Source organism: Saccopteryx bilineata, chromosome 8 (genome assembly GCF_036850765.1).
Source record: "Saccopteryx bilineata isolate mSacBil1 chromosome 8, mSacBil1_pri_phased_curated, whole genome shotgun sequence".
Classification (NCBI taxonomy): Eukaryota; Metazoa; Chordata; class Mammalia; order Chiroptera; family Emballonuridae; genus Saccopteryx; species Saccopteryx bilineata.
This window is the reverse complement of record NC_089497.1, coordinates 84,790,297-84,809,172: the sequence shown is the minus strand read 5'-3', so window position 1 is coordinate 84,809,172 and position 18,876 is coordinate 84,790,297. Positions and strand designations below refer to the sequence as shown.

General features: G+C 38.0%; 1 protein-coding gene across 6 annotated transcripts in view; it reads right to left on the bottom strand.

Annotated features, from left to right (window-relative positions):
- PLD1 (phospholipase D1) overlaps positions 1-18,876 on the bottom strand; it is a 315,252-nt gene that overhangs the window by 158,489 nt on the left and 137,887 nt on the right. For all 6 annotated transcript variants that reach the window (XM_066241913.1, XM_066241915.1, XM_066241909.1 and 3 more), the window contains 2 exons: positions 12,735-12,793; positions 11,317-11,409 (listed from right to left, as the gene is read on the bottom strand). In XM_066241913.1, coding sequence (XP_066098010.1) covers positions 11,317-11,409; positions 12,735-12,793 — 152 coding nt within the window. The remainder of the gene's footprint in view (positions 1-11,316; positions 11,410-12,734; positions 12,794-18,876) is intronic.

Here is an 18,876-nt window from a genome sequence, read left to right as displayed (position 1 = left end):
TGAGCTTCGACTGCCAACGAGACTAAAGCACAATACATGACATTGCCATAGAGACTTATCAACTGCAAACCTCTACCTGAGCGTGCCAAAGGGGCAGAACCTGGGGTACAGAGTCACCGACCAGGAAGAGGGAGAGAAAAGAAAAAGCAAGAAGATAACCTCTCAAAATCAAGAATAATCTGCAGACTTTATAACCTATCCCATTTTATTATATTTGTTCGTTTGTTTCTCTTATCTTCATTCTTGATACTTTTTTTTCCTCCTCCAATTTGGCCGATTAACTCTCTACTGGTCTTACGCTCTCCTCTCCTTGAACTACACTACACATAAGTGTTACATCTCCCATTATCTTTTCTCTTCTCTTCCTTTCTCTCTATGAGGGTTGCACTCCAAAACCCTTAACTCTCTCTCTCTCTCTCTCTCCTTTCTTTTTTCTTCTTTTAGTGGTTCCCTCTTTTTTTCTCTCTCTCTCTTTCTTTTCTCCCTCTATATTAGTTTCTTCCTTTCTCCTTTACATCTCCTCTCATTCAAACCTCAATAACAAACAAATTATCTTATCTGGGACTCAAACCTATGTTTGTGGCATTTTGGGGGGTTTTTACTTCACCTTTTTCCATATTATCTAGTTCTTGTTCCACTAAATACAATAGTAATTTTTTAATTTGTCCCCCCATTTTTCCGTTTTCCTCTTATTCCTCTCATCATAACTCTTAGACAACCAACACCTAAAAGCAAATCATTTTATTCTTGACCCAAATTTTTTCCTTATTTGCTTTTTGTGGGTCCATAAGCTCTTTTTTTTTTTCTTTTCTTTCCTTTTTTTTTTTTTCTTTTCCTTTTTTTTTTTTTTTTTTTTTTTTTTGCCCCTTTATTACTTTTCCCCAATTCAGGCCCTCCATCACAGGCATTGTTTGTTATAATTCACAGTCCACCACAAGATATTCTCAAAAAAGAGGGGAGAGGAGAGGAGAGGAAAAAAGGAGGGGGGAATAATTTCCTTTTTTTTTAATTTTTATTTTATTTTATTTTTCTTTATTTCATTATTAATTTTTTTAAAAAAAATAACTCTTCGATTTTTTATTTTTTTATTTTTTTTAACTTTTTATTTTTTATTAAATCTCATTAATACTATCAGCAAAACCACCCTCAGATGCCATTAAGGAAGAGAAAATCGAATATTATGGATACCAAAGAAAGAGAGGTAACACAGCTAGAAGAGGAAAAATCTATGGAGAAAAAATTTAATATATTGGAAACCTTGGAGCTAAATGACAAAGAATTCAAGATAGAAATCCTAAAAATCCTCCGAGATATACAAGAAAACACAGAAAGGCAATTTAGGGAGCTCAGAAAACAACTCAATGAACACAAAGAATATATGTCCAAGGAAATTGCAACTATAAAAACAAATCAAACAGAGATGAAAAACTCAATTCACGAGCTGAAAAACGAAATAACAAGCTTAGCTAATAGAACAGGTCAGATATAAGAGAGGATTAGTGAAATAGAAGACAAGCAACTTGAGGCACAACAGAGAGAAGAAGAAAGAGACTCAAAAATTAAAAAAAATGAGATAGCCCTACAAGAATTATCTGACTCCATCAAAAAGAATAACATAAGAATAATAGGTATATCAGAGGGAGAAGAGAGAGAAAATGGAATGGAGAACATACTCAAACAAATAATAGATGAGAACTTCCCAAGCCTGTGGAAAGAACTAAAGCCTCAAGTACAAGAAGCAAACAGAACTCCAAGTTTTCTTAACCCCAACAAACCTACTCCAAGGCATATCATAATGAAATTGACACAAACCAACAGCAAAGAAAAAATTCTCAAGGCAGCCAGGGAAAAGAAGAATACAACATATAAAGGAAGGCCCATTAGATTATCATCAGATTTCTCAGCAGAAACTCTACAAGCTAGAAGAGAGTGGACCCCAGTATTTAAAGTCCTGAAAGAGAGGAACTTTCAGCCACAAATACTATACCCATCAAAGCTATCCTTCAAATACGAAGGAGAAATAAAAACATTCACAGATACAGAAAAGATGAGGGAATTTATCATCAGAAAACCCCCACTCCAGGAATTACTAAAGGGGGTTCTCCAATCAGATACAAAGAACAAAAAAAAACAGAGCCACAAGTAAAAGCTCCAAGAAGAACACAATAAAACCAAATTTAAACTGTGACAACAACAAAAAGAAAGAGGGGAAGAAGATGGAGATTAACAGTAGCAAAGGACGATGGAGTGTAAAAGTACTCACAAAATAGTTCGCTACAATGAACAGGGTAGGGACCCTTTTCATTACTCAAAGGTAACCACCATTGAAAAAACCACCACAGAAGCACATGAGATAAAAAAGATAGCAACAGAGGAAAGATGTATGGAATACAACCAAATAAAAACAAAAGATAGAAAAACGAAAGAGAAGGATCAAACAAGACTCAAAACTAACAGAAAGCAAGATATAAAATGGCAATAGGGAACTCACAAGTATCAATAATTACATTAAATGTAAACGGATTAAACTCACCAATAAAAAGGCACAGAGTAGCAGAATGAATTAAAAAAGAAAATCCAACTATATGCTGCCTACAGGAAACTCATCTAAGTAACAAGGATAAAAACAAATTCAAAGTGAAAGGCTGGAAAACAATACTCCAAGCAAATAACATCCAAAAAAAAGCAGGTGTAGCAATACTCATATCGGATAATGCTGACTACAAGACAGGAAAAGTACTCAGAGACAAAAATGGCCATTTCATAATGGCTAAGGGGACACTGAATCAAAAAGACATAACAATTCTTAATATAAATGCACCAAACCAAGGAGCACCAAAATATATAAGACAGCTACTTATTGATCTTAAAACAAAAACTGACAAAAATACAATCATACTTGGAGACCTCAATACACCGCTGACGGCTCTAGATCGGTCATCCAAACAGAGAATCAACAAAGACATAGTGGCCTTAAACAAAACACTAGAGCACCTGGATATGATAGACATCTACAGGACATTTCATCCCAAAGTGACTGAGTATACATTTTTCTCCAGTGTACATGGATCATTCTCAAGAATTGACCATATGTTGGGCCACAAAAACAACATCAGCAAATTCAGAAAAATTGAAGTTGTACCAAGCATATTTTCTGATCATAAAGCCTTGAAACTAGAATTCAACTGCAAAAAAGAGGAAAAAAATCCCACAAAAATGTGGAAACTAAACAACATACTTTTAAAAAATGAATGGGTCAAAGAAGAAATAAGTGCAGAGATCAAAAGATATATACAGACTAATGAAAATGACAATACGACATATCAGAATCTCTGGGATGCAGCAAAAGCAGTGATAAGAGGGAAGTTCATATCGCTTCAGGCATATATGAACAAACAAGAGAGAGCCCAAGTGAACCACTTAAATTCCCACCTTAAGGAACCAGAAAAAGAAGAACAAAGACAACCCAAAACCAGTCGAAGAAAGGAGATAATAAAAATCAGAGCAGAAATAAATGAATTAGAGAACAGAAAAACTATAGAAAAAATTAATAGAACAAGGAGCTGGTTCTTTGAAAAGATCAACAAAATTGACAAACCCTTGGCAAGACTTACCAAGGAAAAAAGAGAAAGAACTCATATAAACAAAATCCAAAATGAAAGAGGAGAAATCACCATGGACACTGTAGATATACAAAGAATTATTGTAGAATACTATGAAAAACTTTATGCCACTAAATTCAACAACCTAGAAGAAATGGATAAATTCCTAGAAAAATACAACCTTCCTAGACTGAGTCAAGAAGAAGCAGAAAGCCTAAACAGACCTATCAGTACAGAAGAAATAGAAAAAACCATTAAAAACCTCGCCAAAAATAAAAGTCCAGGCCCTGACGGCTATACCAGCGAATTTTATCAAACATTCAAAGAAGACTTGGTTCCTATTCTACTCAAAGTCTTCCAAAAAATTGAAGAAGAAGCAATACTTCCAAACACATTTTATGAGGCCAACATAACCCTCATACCAAAACCAGGCAAGGATGTCACAAAAAAAGAAAACTACAGACCAATATCTCTAATGAATACAGATGCTAAAATACTAAACAAAATACTAGCAAATCGAATACAACAACATATTAAAAAAATAATACACTATGATCAAGTGGGATTCATCCCAGAATCTCAAGGATGGTTCAACATATGTAAAACGGTTAATGTAATACACCATATCAACAAAACAAGGAACAAAAACCACATGATCTTATCAATAGATGCAGAAAAGGCTTTCGATAAAATACAACACAATTTTATGTTTAAGACTCTCAACAAAATGGGTATAAAAGGAAAATATCTCAACATGATAAAGGCTATATATGATAAACCATCAGCTAACATCATATTAAATGGCACTAAACTGAAGGCTTTCCCCCTTAAATCAGGAACAAGACAGGGTTGTCCACTCTCTCCACTCTTATTTAATGTGGTACTAGAGGTTCTAGCCAGAGCAATCAGACAAGACAAAGAAATAAAAGGCATCCATATTGGAAAAGAAGTAAAGGTATCACTTTTTGCAGATGATATGATCCTATACATCGAAAACCCCAAAGAATCCACAAAAAGACTACTAGAAACAATAAGCCAATACAGTAAGGTCGCAGGATACAAAATTAACATACAGAAGTCAATAGCCTTTCTATATGCCAACAATGAAACAACTGAGAAGGAACTCAAAAGAATAATCCCCTTCACGATTGCAACAAAAAAAATAAAATACTTAGGAATAAACATAACAAAGAATGTAAAGGACTTATATAATGAAAACTATAAACCATTGTTAAGGGAAATCGAAAAAGATATAATGAGATGGAAGAATATACCTTGTTCTTGGCTAGGAAGAATAAATATAATCAAGATGGCTATATTACCCAAAGCAATATACAAATTTAATGCAATTCCCATCAAACTTCCAATGACATTTTTTAAAGAAATAGAGCAAAAAATCATCAGATTTATATGGAACTATAAAAAACCCCGAATAGCCAAAGCAATCCTAAAGAAAAAGAATGAAGCTGGGGGCATAACAATACCTGACTTCAAACTCTATTATAGGGCCACGACAATCAAAACAGCATGGTATTGGCAGAAAAATAGACACTCAGACCAATGGAACAGAATAGAAAGTCCAGAAATAAAACCACATATATATAGTCAAATAATTTTTGATAAAGGGGCCAACAACACACAATGGAGAAAAGAAAGCCTCTTCAATAAATGGTGCTGGGAAAACTGGAAAGCCACATGCAAAAGAATGAAACTAGACTACAGTCTCTCCCCCTGTACAAAAATTAACTCAAAATGGATCAAAGATCTAAACATAAGACCTGAAACAATTAAGTACATAGAAGAAGACATAGGTACTCAACTCATGGACCTGGGTTTTAAAGAGCATTTTATGAATTTGACTCCAATGGCAAGAGAAGTGAAGGCAAAAATTAATGAATGGGACTACATCAGACTAAGAAGTTTTTGCTCAGCAAGAGAAACTGATAACAAAATAAACAGAAAGCCAACTAAATGGGAAATGATTTTTTCAAACAACAGCTCAGATAAGGGCCTAATATCCAAAATATACAAAGAACTCATAAAACTCAACAACAAACAAACAAACAATCCATTAAAAAAATGGGAAGAGGATATGAATAGACACTTCTCCCAGGAAGAAATACAAATGGCCAACAGATATATGAAAAGATGCTCATCTTCTTTAGCTATTAGAGAAATGCAAATCAAAACGGCAATGAGATACCACCTCACACCTGTTCGATTAGCTGTTATTAGCAAGTCAGGTAATAGCAAATGTTGGAGAGGCTGTGGAGAAAAAGGAACCCTCATCCACTGTTGGTGGGAATGTAAAGTAGTACAACCATTATGGAAGAAAGTATGGTGGTTCCTCAAAAAACTGAAAATAGAACTACCTTATGACCCAGCAATCCCTCTACTGGGTATATATCCCAAAAACTCAGAAACATTGATACGTAAAGACACATGCAGCCCCATGTTCATTGCAGCATTGTTCACAGTGGCCAGGACATGGAAACAACCAAAAAGCCCATCAATAGATGACTGGATAAAGAAGATGTGGCACATATACACTATGGAATACTACTCAGCCATAAGAAATGATGACATCGTAACATTTACAGCAAAATGGTGGGATCTTGATAACATGATACGAAGTGAAATAAGTAAATCAGAAAAAAACAGGAACTGTATTATTCCATACGTAGGTGGGACATAATAGTGAAACTAAGAGACATTGATAAGAGTGTGGTGGTTACGGGGGGGAGGGGGGAATGGGAGAGGGATAGGGGGTGGGGAGGGGCACAAAGAAAACAAGATAGAAGGTGACAGAGGACAATCTGACTTTGGGTGGTGGGTATGCAACATAATTGAACGACAAGATAATCTGGATTTGTTATCTTTGAATATATGTATCCTGATTTATTGATGTCACCCCATTAAAAAAATAAAATTATAATAAAAAAAGAAAAATAAAAAATAAAATTGATAGTCTTGCTCAATAAAGAGTCTTGGTTGTAGGTCCTTGTTTTTCATCATTTTGAATATTTCAAACATCCTTTCTGGCCTGAAATGTTGAGATATCAGCTGTCTTTTTCTTCCTGCTTTTAAGATTCTCTCTTAGCCTGACCAGGCGGTGGCGCAATGGATAGAGGGTCAACCTGGGATGCTGAGGACCCAAGTTCCAAACCCTGAGGTCACCAGCTTGAGCGCAGACTCATCTAGCTTGAGCACAGGCTCACTAGCTTGAGTGTGGGGTCTCTGGCTTTAGTGTGGGATCATAGACCTGAACCCATGGTTGCTGGCTTGGGACAAAGGTCACTGGCTTGAGCAAGGGGTCACTGGCTTAGCTTGAGGAGGGAGCAAGCCTCCTTCCTGCTTTGAGAAGGGAGAAACCAGAAGAATATAAGGGAAAAGAGCCAGCAGGAATAACTGAGTCAGCAAGTTATAAATTAACTACATCCCATAGTTCTCTAAATGTTTGCTTAGAGCCATTTGCAATACAAAGCAAGAAAGCAGGATCTGTATATAGCTATGACCAGTGATCTGGAAACCCCTCCCCCCTTGCTGACCCCATCAAAACTCCCCCTCCCCTCTCCTTGAATCCTGGGAAACCTTAAACAAAAGAATCACATGCCCATTGCTTAGACACTGTAAAGGTATATAAACTGTAAGAAAATCTAATTTGGGGGGCTTATGCTTTGGTGCTACTAACCCCACATGCTCCACTGGCTACTAATAAATTCTCCTTCCTTTGTTAACTAAGTTGTCTGAATGTCTCCTCCATTGGGGTCTGATTTTCCTTCAACAAGCTATAAACGCCCCCCCCCCCCCCCGGTCAAGGCACATATAAGAAAGCAATTAATGAACACCTGAAAGTGCCATAACTGCGAGTTGATGCTTCTCATCTCTCTCATTTCCTGTCTGTCCCTGTCTGCTCCCCCCTTCTCTCGCTCTTGCTAAAAACAAACAAAAAGATTCTCTATTTGACTTTAACTTTTGTCATTTTACTTTTTTTCATTTAACCTTTGTTATTTTTTTAAGTATATCTTTTTTTTAAGATTTTATTTATTCATTATAGAGGGGAGAGAGAGAGAGAGAGAAAGAGAGAGAGAGAGAGAGAGAGAAGGGGGGAGGAGCAGGAAGCATCAACCATATGTGCCTTGACCAGGCAAGCCCAGGGTTTTGAGCCAGCAACTTCAGCATTTCCAGGTTGACGCTTTATCCACTGCGCCACCACAGGTCAGGCTAACCTTTGTCATTTTGATGTACCTTGGTTTGGGCCTTTTGTTTTGGACTCTCTGCGCTTCTTAGATTTGTATGTCTTTTTCCTTCACCAGGTTAGGGAACTTTTTGGTCATTATTTCTTCAAATTGGTTCTAAATCTCTTATTCTTTCTCTTTTCCTTCCGGTATCCCTTTATGTGAATGTTGTTATGCTTCATGTTGTCCCAAGGTTTCCTTAAACTAATCTAATTTTTTAAAATTCTTTTTTCTTTTCCCTGCCCTGATTGGGTTTTTTCTGCTATCTTGTCTTTCAAATCACTGATTTGCTCCTCTGCTTCATTCAACCTACAGTCTATTCCTTCAGGTATATTCTTAATTTCTGACTTTTTTTTTATCGTTTCTATGTCCTATTTTGCTTGCTGTCTCCTTGTTGAAGTTCTCACTAAGTTCCTTGAGCATCCTTCGTAGGGTTGATGCTGGACATGGCCTTTCCCTCCCCCCAGCTACGTAAAGCAGTGGTCACAGATTCCGGCCTTGGGTCATGAGATAAAAGTGTCAAGCTGAAACTAAGGTTTTCTAAGAACAATGGAACTGAGTCACCTGATATGTATCAAGGAGGGGCAATACAGAACAGGTATACCCTTTCCCCTACCCCTACTTACCTGCTTGTTAGACAAAAGTTTCTCTTGAGTAACCACCCAAGGCTTATCAGGAGCTTTCACTGACCAGCCACCACTGGTGCTACTCCCGTATGTAAGTAATAAAGGCTATGTCTGCTCCTTCTGGTCCTCCTTGTGGGTTTTTTTTTTTTTTTTTGGAATCCCACAACACCAGATCCATTTTCTTGGTCTGGACCTTCTGCATCAAAATCCTTATAACCGTGTTTTAAACTTTATATCCGGTAAATTTCTTGTCTCCATTTTTTTAAACTCTTTTTCTGGAGATTTCCCCCAAATTTCTTGTCTCCATTTTTTTAAACTCTTTTTCTGGAGATTTCCCCCATTCTTCCATTTGGGGCATGTTTGTCTCCCCAATTTGAGTACTCTGTGTGTTTATTTATATGTATCAGATAGATTGTCTATGACTCCCAATCTTGGTAGGGTGGCCCCTATGTAGCAGATGTCCTATGAAACCCAGTGGCATAGTCTCCCTTGATCTCTTGATCTGAGTGTTCTAGGCATATTCCTTGTATGGGTTATATGGGCCCTCCTGTTGTAATTGAGTCTTAATTGCTATTGGCTCATTTGTGTGTGGGTGGGGTCAACCTTCAGGCTGGCTGACTGTGAGGACTGACCCTGACGATAGTGTACAAGCTGCTATGCAGGTACTGACCACATGATGCAGAATTTGCTTTAGCAGTATCTTGTCCCTGCCAAGATCTAAGATCTCCCTTTGGATATGCCACTTGTGAAGCTAATTGGATCCTGCTCTGATGAACCAACTACTGCCTGTGTTGGTTCTAGAACCTCTTGAGAGGGACTCTGGTGCTGGTCAAAATCAGACACTTCCTGTGACTGGCTCGGGGCAACCTTGTTTGGAGCCACAAAGCAATCCACAGTTTGTGGCTGTATCTGCTGGGCCTGGGTGTACACAGGAAATACCAGGATGCACACCAAAGCCTGCTTTTATCAGTTCTGGACCCAGGGGCAAATCAGCAAAAGTCCCAAGAAACCCCAAGATCTGCCTTTGCCTGCTTGCTGCCTATTAGGCTTAGTCACTTAAAGAGCCTCTGGGGGTATTCTAGTTGCATAGGTAGTTTCTCAGTGAGTCATTCAATATGGACAAGTGGTGTTCACCAGATTCATACAGGTTCAAACTCAGTCCCAGTGTTGGATCTGAAGCCATTCAGCAAATGTCCCAGGGGATATCAAGTCTAGCTGCCACCGGCCAGGTGCCTGCAGGCCTTTGTGAGACGCAGGGTCTCAAGAATCATCAGGGTGAGGCCAGCTGAGTTTAAAAGGCCCAAATAAACCAAGAAGTAGCCATGTGAAGAGATAGTTCTGCATTGGTTAGGTTTATGAGGGGGAAATGGCCTCCCAGCCTAGAGCCACACAACTCAGTCTGTCCAAGACTGTGTTAGGAGCCCAAGCTCAATAGGGTGGGGCCACTGGAAGAGGGCATGGTGAGGCTTGTGGGTCTCCTGTGATGGGGTACCAGTCAGGCTTGGCAGAAGGTGGGAGAAGTGGCTCCAACCTCAGAGCCATACAACTGAGTCTGTTCCAGATTCTGCCCAGTCCTTGGCAGGATGGAGCCACCAGGAATTGAGAAGATGGGGCTACAGTGTCTCCCATGAGGGGGATGTGCTAGTTAGTTGACAGGAAAGTGAGGGGAATGGCCACCATCCCAAAACCACACCACTCAGTCACTGATACCCCATGAGTCTGCCCACACCTCTATACCATGGCTGAGGCAGCTGACTCCTCATCAGGGTGTGAGCTCCACGGGGTGGGGGCAACAGAAAGTCCAGAGGGTACTAAGTGTTCCCCCAGGCTGATGCTGTAAGGAGGGAAGTATTTCACCCAAGAAAGATGATATGTGCAGTAGGGGTAGTGACCCGGGACAGGGGTCCCAGTGGCTGGTCCCTTAGCTCTCTCCCTAGGACCACAAACCCTGGTCTCTCCTTACTGGATTCCAGTCTGCTCCACCCTCCCTCCACCAAGCCCAGGGTGAGTGGCAGAGAATGATATTTTGTTCATTGGCACTTTAGGAAGGTGTCTGTGTTTCTAGCAGACTCTTATCTCTACCTGGCACACAGAATTCCCACTCATTTTCATGGCCTGATGTTATGTATGTGCCTCTTTTGGCTCTGGTGCTTTGTCTGGGGATCCTAGTGTGAGGTTGAGACCTCACACTTCTTACTGGGGAGCCTTTGCATGTGAGATATCTCTCCAGTTCCTCAGCTGCTGCCGGTGGAAGCAGGGCCAGCCCATTTCATAGCTCCACCCTTCCTACTGATCTCAATGTGGCTTCTTTTATAAATCCTTGGTTACAAGACTTCTCTCCACTTAGTCTTCAGTTGGTTGTTTAGGTTCATGTATATTTTAGTTGTAATTCCAGTTTGGTCCTGGGAGGAAGTGAGTAAAACACTCACCTCATATGCTGCCATCTTGGATCTCCCTATTGTCCATCCTCTTTGCTATAGCCACCCAGTGGGTATAAAGTTCCAGCTCACTGTGGCTTCGGTTTACATTTCCGCAATGACTAGTAATGTCAAGCATTTTTACATGTGCCTATTAGCCATTTGTATATGTTCTTGGGCTGGCCAATTTTTGAGTCCTATTGTACACCAGGTTTTTATGTATATAGTTTTTACACTCTGCCTACAAGTTTAGATTTGAGGAAAATGTTTAAACAGATGATAAAAACTTAGAATTTAAAATAACTTAAAATTTTCTCTGCTATGACTTTCAAAGGATTTATAATTAATTTATAATTCATTTTAAAACTAGTATGAAGAAACTTCCTTAATATCCAGTTTATTAAAACAAATACACAAAATTCCTTAGTCCTACCTTCTTGACCACCGGTAGCAGGCTCTTCCCTGACCACAACAATTCAAGCCAGGTATCCTGTGTCCCCCGGATCTTTTCATTATCATGCCTTCTCTGAAAAAGATATCAAGTTAACCCATCATCTTCAAAGTTCCAATACATTCTTAGCTGACACAGCCTTGCACTTAGAACTAAATAACTGTTTCATTCTCACATGGCTTTCCTCCCCACTCTTTCCTCTCTCATTTTGAAATAGCTTAGCACTATATTTGCTAGACTGAATACTGTAGCAGCTAATCTTTAAAGCACTCTGGTCGATGTAGACCTGTCGAATTTGGGAGCAGCATAATTGTGCTGTGCACACTGCAGGATCTTACGCATCCTGGCTTCTAGCTCTAAATGCTCAGCATTCCCTCTAGTCATTGTAACAGCCTGAAAAAAATCCTCACATTGCCAAAGGCTGCCATAAGGATGGTCCAGCAGCTGTTCAGATCATAAGAGGTGCCAACCCATGGTTTCCAACACATTTCTGCATCCCTATACCTACAGTCTTAAGACCAAGCCATGTCAAAGGAAGTAGAGCAAAGGCTTGTAGCTTTGGTAGAAGAAAGACCTTGATTTTGAAATATGTGAAAACCAAGAACAAGAATAATGGCTAAACAAAGAAATATTTTAAAACAATTACTAACAATGATCTTTACTAAAAATAGTTAAGCTCAAGCTCCCCTATTGTGAAGGAAAATAATCCTTAAGTAAATTTCAATCTTGTTACATAATATGCATTTTGCACAGTATTATTCTTAGTCGTGAAAATTAATGATAAACAGCTAACTTCTTTAAGTGATTAGAAGAAGAAATCTTGAATATATAATTTTTTAAACATTGAGGTATAACTGACATACAACATTAGTTTTAGGTATACAACCCAGTGATTCAATATTTGTATATAATGTAAAGTGACTGATCACCACAGTAAGTCTAGCTAACCTCCATTACTATAGTTACAATTTTTTCTTGTGATGAAACTTTTAAGATCTACTATCTTAGCAACTTCCAAATACATAATATAGAGTTTGATTTTTATTGCACTCTCTCATTATATACTGCTCACAAAAATGAGGGGATATTTCAAAATGAATATGAAGTGATAAAATATCCCCTCATTTTTGTGAGCAGTATATGTGCTACTTGTATTAAACATTTCAACTGTGTGGTTAGAGGAAATTAGTGCTATAAGCACATAAGAGGGTGGAGCTGTTGCTAGCTACAGCAAGACACCCTGTTTTCTATAAATAGGTGCCCTCCATTGCTCTGACTCTGTTGAGAAGAGGCCAGCAGTGAAACCAGGTGAGAGCCATCATCACGGCATGCCAGTAAATCAAATGTTAATGCTTATTAACTCTCACACTTCTTTTTAAAGATCCAACACTGGAACTTACATGCCCTTTGGTCCCAAATCATGGATGAAAGACAGCTGGCTTATACCAAGGAATTCCGCCTGAAAAGAGGCCAAAAATCCATGCTTAAAAAAATCAGGGAAAAAAAAATTCTGCATTTAAAAAAAACACATATTAGGTACTGCAATGTATAAACACATTCGGGGTGCTGGACAGACCACACAGATCAATAACAACGGCACTGCCCTGAGAGAGTACAGGTTAGAAGTATATACGTAATTCTAAACCACATATTAGGTACTGCAATGTATAAACACATTCGGGGTGCTGGACAGACCACACAGACCAATAACAACGGCACTGCCCTGAAAGAGTACAGGTTAGAAGTATATACGTAATTCTAAAACACAACCAAGAAAGTGTTGTGTGCTCTTACAGACAGAAAAAAAGTTCTCAAGAAGGTCATGGAGAAAGAATTTACTCCCCAAAGTCTTTCGTGTTTGTTTTTGTTGTTGGGGAAGGGGGATTGTGCGGCACAGTGGACACACAGGTAATAGAAAGTTGTGTGAAGACAGTAGTGCTGGTGCCGATTTGAAAGCTGGACTAGACTTGGCGTGTGGACAGGAGGTGAAGAGGGACACGGAACAGGAGAGGTGAAAGGTCCCAGTGTGCACACTTGGGCGAGTGAGTCAGACAGGAGAGTCACAGAAAAGTAAAGGCAAAGTAGGTTGAGGGGAAGGGAGATTGAGGAGGTCTTTGAACATCAGAAATACCTAACTACTCTAATACAAATGTAATACAATTAATATTAAATAATTAAAAACTAAATAATTAAAAATGTTAAATTTAATAAGTAATTATAATATAAAATAATTATAGTTTTAGTGAGTATATAAAGGAGGAGAATTTTTGATCCACCTTAACTATATTATGAGATTAAAAACTAAAATACTATATAATACCATCAACAGTTGACATTTACTGAGTGCTTAATATCTATTATCCCTGTATGAAGCATTTTTCACACATTATCTCAAACCTTTCTGAAAGAGGTGCTATTTTCCCTACTGTACAGAAGAGGAAATTGAGGTTTAGAGCTAAAATAGGCAAACTTTCTCTGCAAATAGTCAGACAGTAAATGTTTTAGGCTTTGTGAACCATAAAGTTAAAGCATTGTATAATGAAAGCAGCCATAGACAAAACATACATGAGTAAGCATGGCTGTATTCCATTAAAACTTTATTTATACATTCTGAAATATAAATTCAATATAATTTTATGTCATGAAATATTCTTCTTCTTCTGATTTTCTTCAAATTTAAAAACGTAAAAACTATTCCTAGCTTGTGCACCACACAAAAATTGACAGTAGGCTAGATTCAGTCCATGGGCCATAGTTTGCCAACCTCTGATTTAGAGAAGTTAAATGAATTGTCCAAGATCACAAAATTAGCAAGGAGTATTTAGAATCAGGTCAGACCAGTCAGTATCCTCAAAAATTAAGCTGCAAGGGCAAAAAGTTTTTCAACATTTATCTTACTCAAATTGAGCAGCTTTGTTCTAACCAGGTGAGCACTAGATGGAAACGTGGAGGCACAGAGCGGAAAACCAATGCATGTTATGTAATTCCTAGCATATGCAGAAGGTTGGCCTCATGTCCTCCTTGAAACAACTAGAGTATAACATTATCTTGCTTCCAGTTTACAGAAGTGAACACAGTAAGCCCAGATCTGCCAATGGTCTTAGAACATGTCAATAACAGCCTTACTAGAAAAATCAAAGACAAAAAATATATGCTCCTAGCATCAGGGAGCAGAGAAGAGACCAGACATGGATAAATATTCCACATCAACAGAGTTCTGAGGGAAGAACCCTAACAGTTACATGTGAAAGTCTTTATAGAGACAGGGTGCCTACTTCTTACCTGACATGACATCTCAGAGGAAATAGTACTTGATCTGGGCTTATAAATGGAATGAACAAAATAAAACACAACAATTTTCCTTTAAATTATTTGTATGTATTTGGAAATATCTAATATTAACCTTGTAAGAAAATTTTACAAATCTCGCAGAGCTGTCAATCCTGTGAGGACCAGTGAGACGCATATATTTCTTTTTTAGGGTTATTTGAGGAAGTACTAAAAATTCAAAAGCACTTAAAAACCACAAATCAAACATATATCCACACTGAATTTTTTTATATGTATTTTAAAAGTCAAGGTCTTTATATTGATTTGTTGTATAAAACACGGTGATTTGGTATCAGGAATTTTTAATCCTGACTTGTGGAAATGTTCACTACTTGGAAAACATAGTGACACACATTAAAAGTGACCCTGCACACTGAGCCACAGAACCAAAATGTTTTAAAACCTTAAGCCACAACTTTTATTTTATCTCTAGGGAGAGAGAGAAAATGTCAATCCCAGTTCACACTGGGAAACTTCCACAGAGGTGTGACTAACTTACGCCAAGTCCCCGAGCAGCTGGGCGGAAGAATAGGGAATGAAGAGCAAACATCAAGGAAACCACTTACTAATATCTGGATATTTTTTATTCACATAGCTCTTATCATAGTTGACAAAATTATCTTTGAAATAATTCAGAAATCATAGCTTTAGAATATCATAACAAAATTGTTATGTGTCAAGAATTTCATCTAAGTTAAAAAGTATACATTAGCAATACAGAAAACTGAAAGTTATACATTAATATGAAATTTTAAAATTATCCTAATGGCTTAGTAAAGTTTTCCTACAGAGAGATTTGAAGACAGAACTAGCCCTATTATAGAGAAAAAGAAAAATCTCTGGCAGTTGTCCCAGTAGAGCCCAAGCTCTACGTTGATCAGGCGTCCCTGATTTGACTTTCCTGTGCAGTAGGACACTCCTGCTTATCAGCAGGGCTGGCAGCCTCTTCGAGACTACTCTTGAGGCAGCTATGAGAATGCTACTGTTAAATGCCGGAGGAAAGACACGACCGACACACAAATTAGTTGCAATAATCACACAGGCAGTTTATTACTCACAAATCCTTTTGGCGTGCCTGGGTACAGCTTAAGGGGGCCCCGTCAGCATGCTCCTCTTGGCTGGCTTTGGTCAGAGCTCAGAGCGGCGTGGAGACAGTCCACATCAACGCTGGAGTCTGGGCAGCTACTGCATGCAGCAGGGGCCCCTCAGCTTTAGTACCTTTTCTGGCCAACGCCTTCTAACAGGTGTCAATCTACAGGATCATCACCTCAAACCACCTTTTTGGGAGTTCCTCGCAGGGAACCCCCTTTATGTCAATCTACTGAAATGTTTACATTAAATCACTTTTTAAGATGTTCTTATTTTCATTAATTTACAAAGTTAATGTAAATAACACCAAGCCACTTCTTATCTATGTATAACTTCACACACATACTAACTGGGCTCTGCTTGTCAGAGTCTGTTTATCACATTACAGAGTTATGGCACTAAGCCACTATATTAATTCCTATCCAATTGGCATAACTTTACTTAATTTTAATAATTATTTTTAATATCCTTTTAATTGCTTTTATATGATATATCTTCATTATTTTTATATTTCTATATATTTAATTACTATAACTTTATATTACTACAAAAGCAATAAATATTTTAATACAGATATATCAGATTAGAAGTAAATATGGCAAGATCAATTTACAAGCAAGCCTAAATAATAAATTTTAAATTTAACAGAGATTTTGTTGTCTTAACTTCTCCATGTATCTTTAGTGATAAGACTTTCATTCTCTTGTTTGGGCAGGTATTCTCAAGAGTAAGAATTTAATCATTAATTTAGCCTGGCAATTATTTCATAGGTCTTATTGATCTCTTGAATGATATACTAATCAATATCTTTTTTCCCCAGGGAACTTGCAAAAAGTATGTTAGCCAAACAGAGGAGCAAAGAGTTTCCATGTCAAGGCACAAGAAACAAGCCCTAAGGGTAATAACAAACCCTAGAAACTACCTGGCAATCCCATACACACTGCTTCTCTAGCCTGTCTTTGTATCAGAAGAAAGAGCAATGTTCAGAGGCCCCCTTTATTCCTGAGGTAACAAAATTCAAGAGAGGGCCAAGTGGGAAATCTCAAAAACAGTTACAACAGGAGTGTGGGGTTGGGCAGTGCCCCTGTAGTAAGTGTGGGAAGCGAGCTCAACTCCTCAGGAGAGGCTGCCTTCCAGGTGAAACAAAGCAGCTCAGGAAAAAGAGGGCAGTTAACCTGTGGAGGACACTGAGAGGCTGGACGGAGGCCTCTGGACTTGCCTAACTCTAAGACTCCACATGAGAATGACAATACTGCTATTAACTTGCAGATGCTGCTGTTTCAATCAGCACAACTTTTTTCTGTTGGCATGGAAACACCACAGAGCACTCAATGGTGTTTATTAGTCATTACTCACTCTTGATTAGTCATTACCCACTCTTCCCCTCAAGGAAAAGTTATTCATCTTACAAAGCAAGGGAGAGGTGAGCTCAGGGTTACTGATCTGTGGGATTTTTAGTTTCAGATTTCTCACCAAGACTTCAACTTCAAGATAATCATCACCTAGGAGATAAGGAATCTAAGTTTCAGGAGCCAGATAATTAACTTGAAGTTAGTAATATCACCCTATCAGTTTAGGGCCCTTCTCTTGGAAATTTTGCACTTTGTTTCATTTCTAGATTTTAACCTTTAGTCAGGAAAAAGTACATTTATTGTTCCCAATGACTCCTCCTTTAAATTCCCTGGAAGATGAGCATTCTGGGGTTATTAATTTAAATGCCCAGCTAGTGGGCTTGGTACTGTAGCCAACACCAATACGACTCAGAACAAAAAAAGGAATCCTGTCTGAAATTGTATGTGTTATAGTACAATTGAGTAAATATTTCTTTTTTCAACAATCTTTTTTTTTTTTTTTTTTTAACAGAGACACAGAGAGAGTCAGAGAGCAGGATAGATAGGGACAGACAGGAACGGAGAGAGATGAGAAGCATCAAACATCAGTTTTTTGTTGTGACACCTTAGTTGTTTATTGATTGCTTTCGCACATGTGCCTTGACCGTGGGCCTTCAGCAGACCGAGTAATCCCTTGCTTGAGCCAGCGACCTTGGGCTCAAGCTGGTGAGCTTTTGCTCAAACCAGATGAGCCCGTGCTCAAGCTAGTGACCTTGGGGTCTCGAACCTGGGTCTTCTGCATCCCAGTCCGATGCACTATATCCACTGTGCCACCACCTGGTCAGGCAATATATTTCTTTTTTAAAAAAACTATTTATGCCTTGATAAGAGGCCAAATACACGTATCCCCATTCTACAAATGAGTAGAGAAAACAGAATGAACTGCCAGTCATCTCTGAAAAAACTAACTGCTGTTAAATCCACTGGAATACCAGCAGACTGATTTTCAGAACCTCAAGAGGAAAAGAGGAATATAAACAAAGGAAGTCTTCATATTCCTAGAGGAAAAGGAAGTTGTTTGTACTGACCCAACCAATGACCATGTAAAAATAGGATGAAAGAGCCATACAAGTCTAATTTCATTGAAATTGTATTGAAATTAGGGATATGATCCTATCTGATCCCTTGACCTATGAGCCATTATCCTATTGGCTGAAGGACCCAAATTACTTTATAATAGGTTTGTCTTTCACTTAGAAAAATAAAAATAAATTATATATGACTATATGAAAATAACTTGTTAATATGCTTTTGAAGACAGAAGTTTTGATGTTTCTCACAATTATTAAAAGAGACTCATAAATGTCAACCTAATTTCACAAATGTGGAAGGCTGTATAAATCTCATCTCTAGGCTAGATTGCACTTAGTATGAAAGTAAAATAATCTCAGAGAGTTAAATTAGATCAAATTATATTCTGTGTTTGAATCATTTCTGAGAATTCTGTTGTTGGGGGGAATCATTTAAGTAGCCATCAAGAATGAGAAATATCATATATTCAGTCAGTTACAACCAGGTTTTCCCTTCCAAAGGAAATGATTAGGGGACATCCTGAAATTGCTAAATACAGTATGGATCAACTTTGGAAAGATTTTTTTTATGACTAAAAAAGAAATTAAAGCAAACATTAAAAAATGTTTAATCAACACTAGAATCCAAAATATAATAATGTACATGGAAAGAGAAGACTAAACTCAGCAAATACGGTTCTAGAACCAAAGAAAAAGGTACA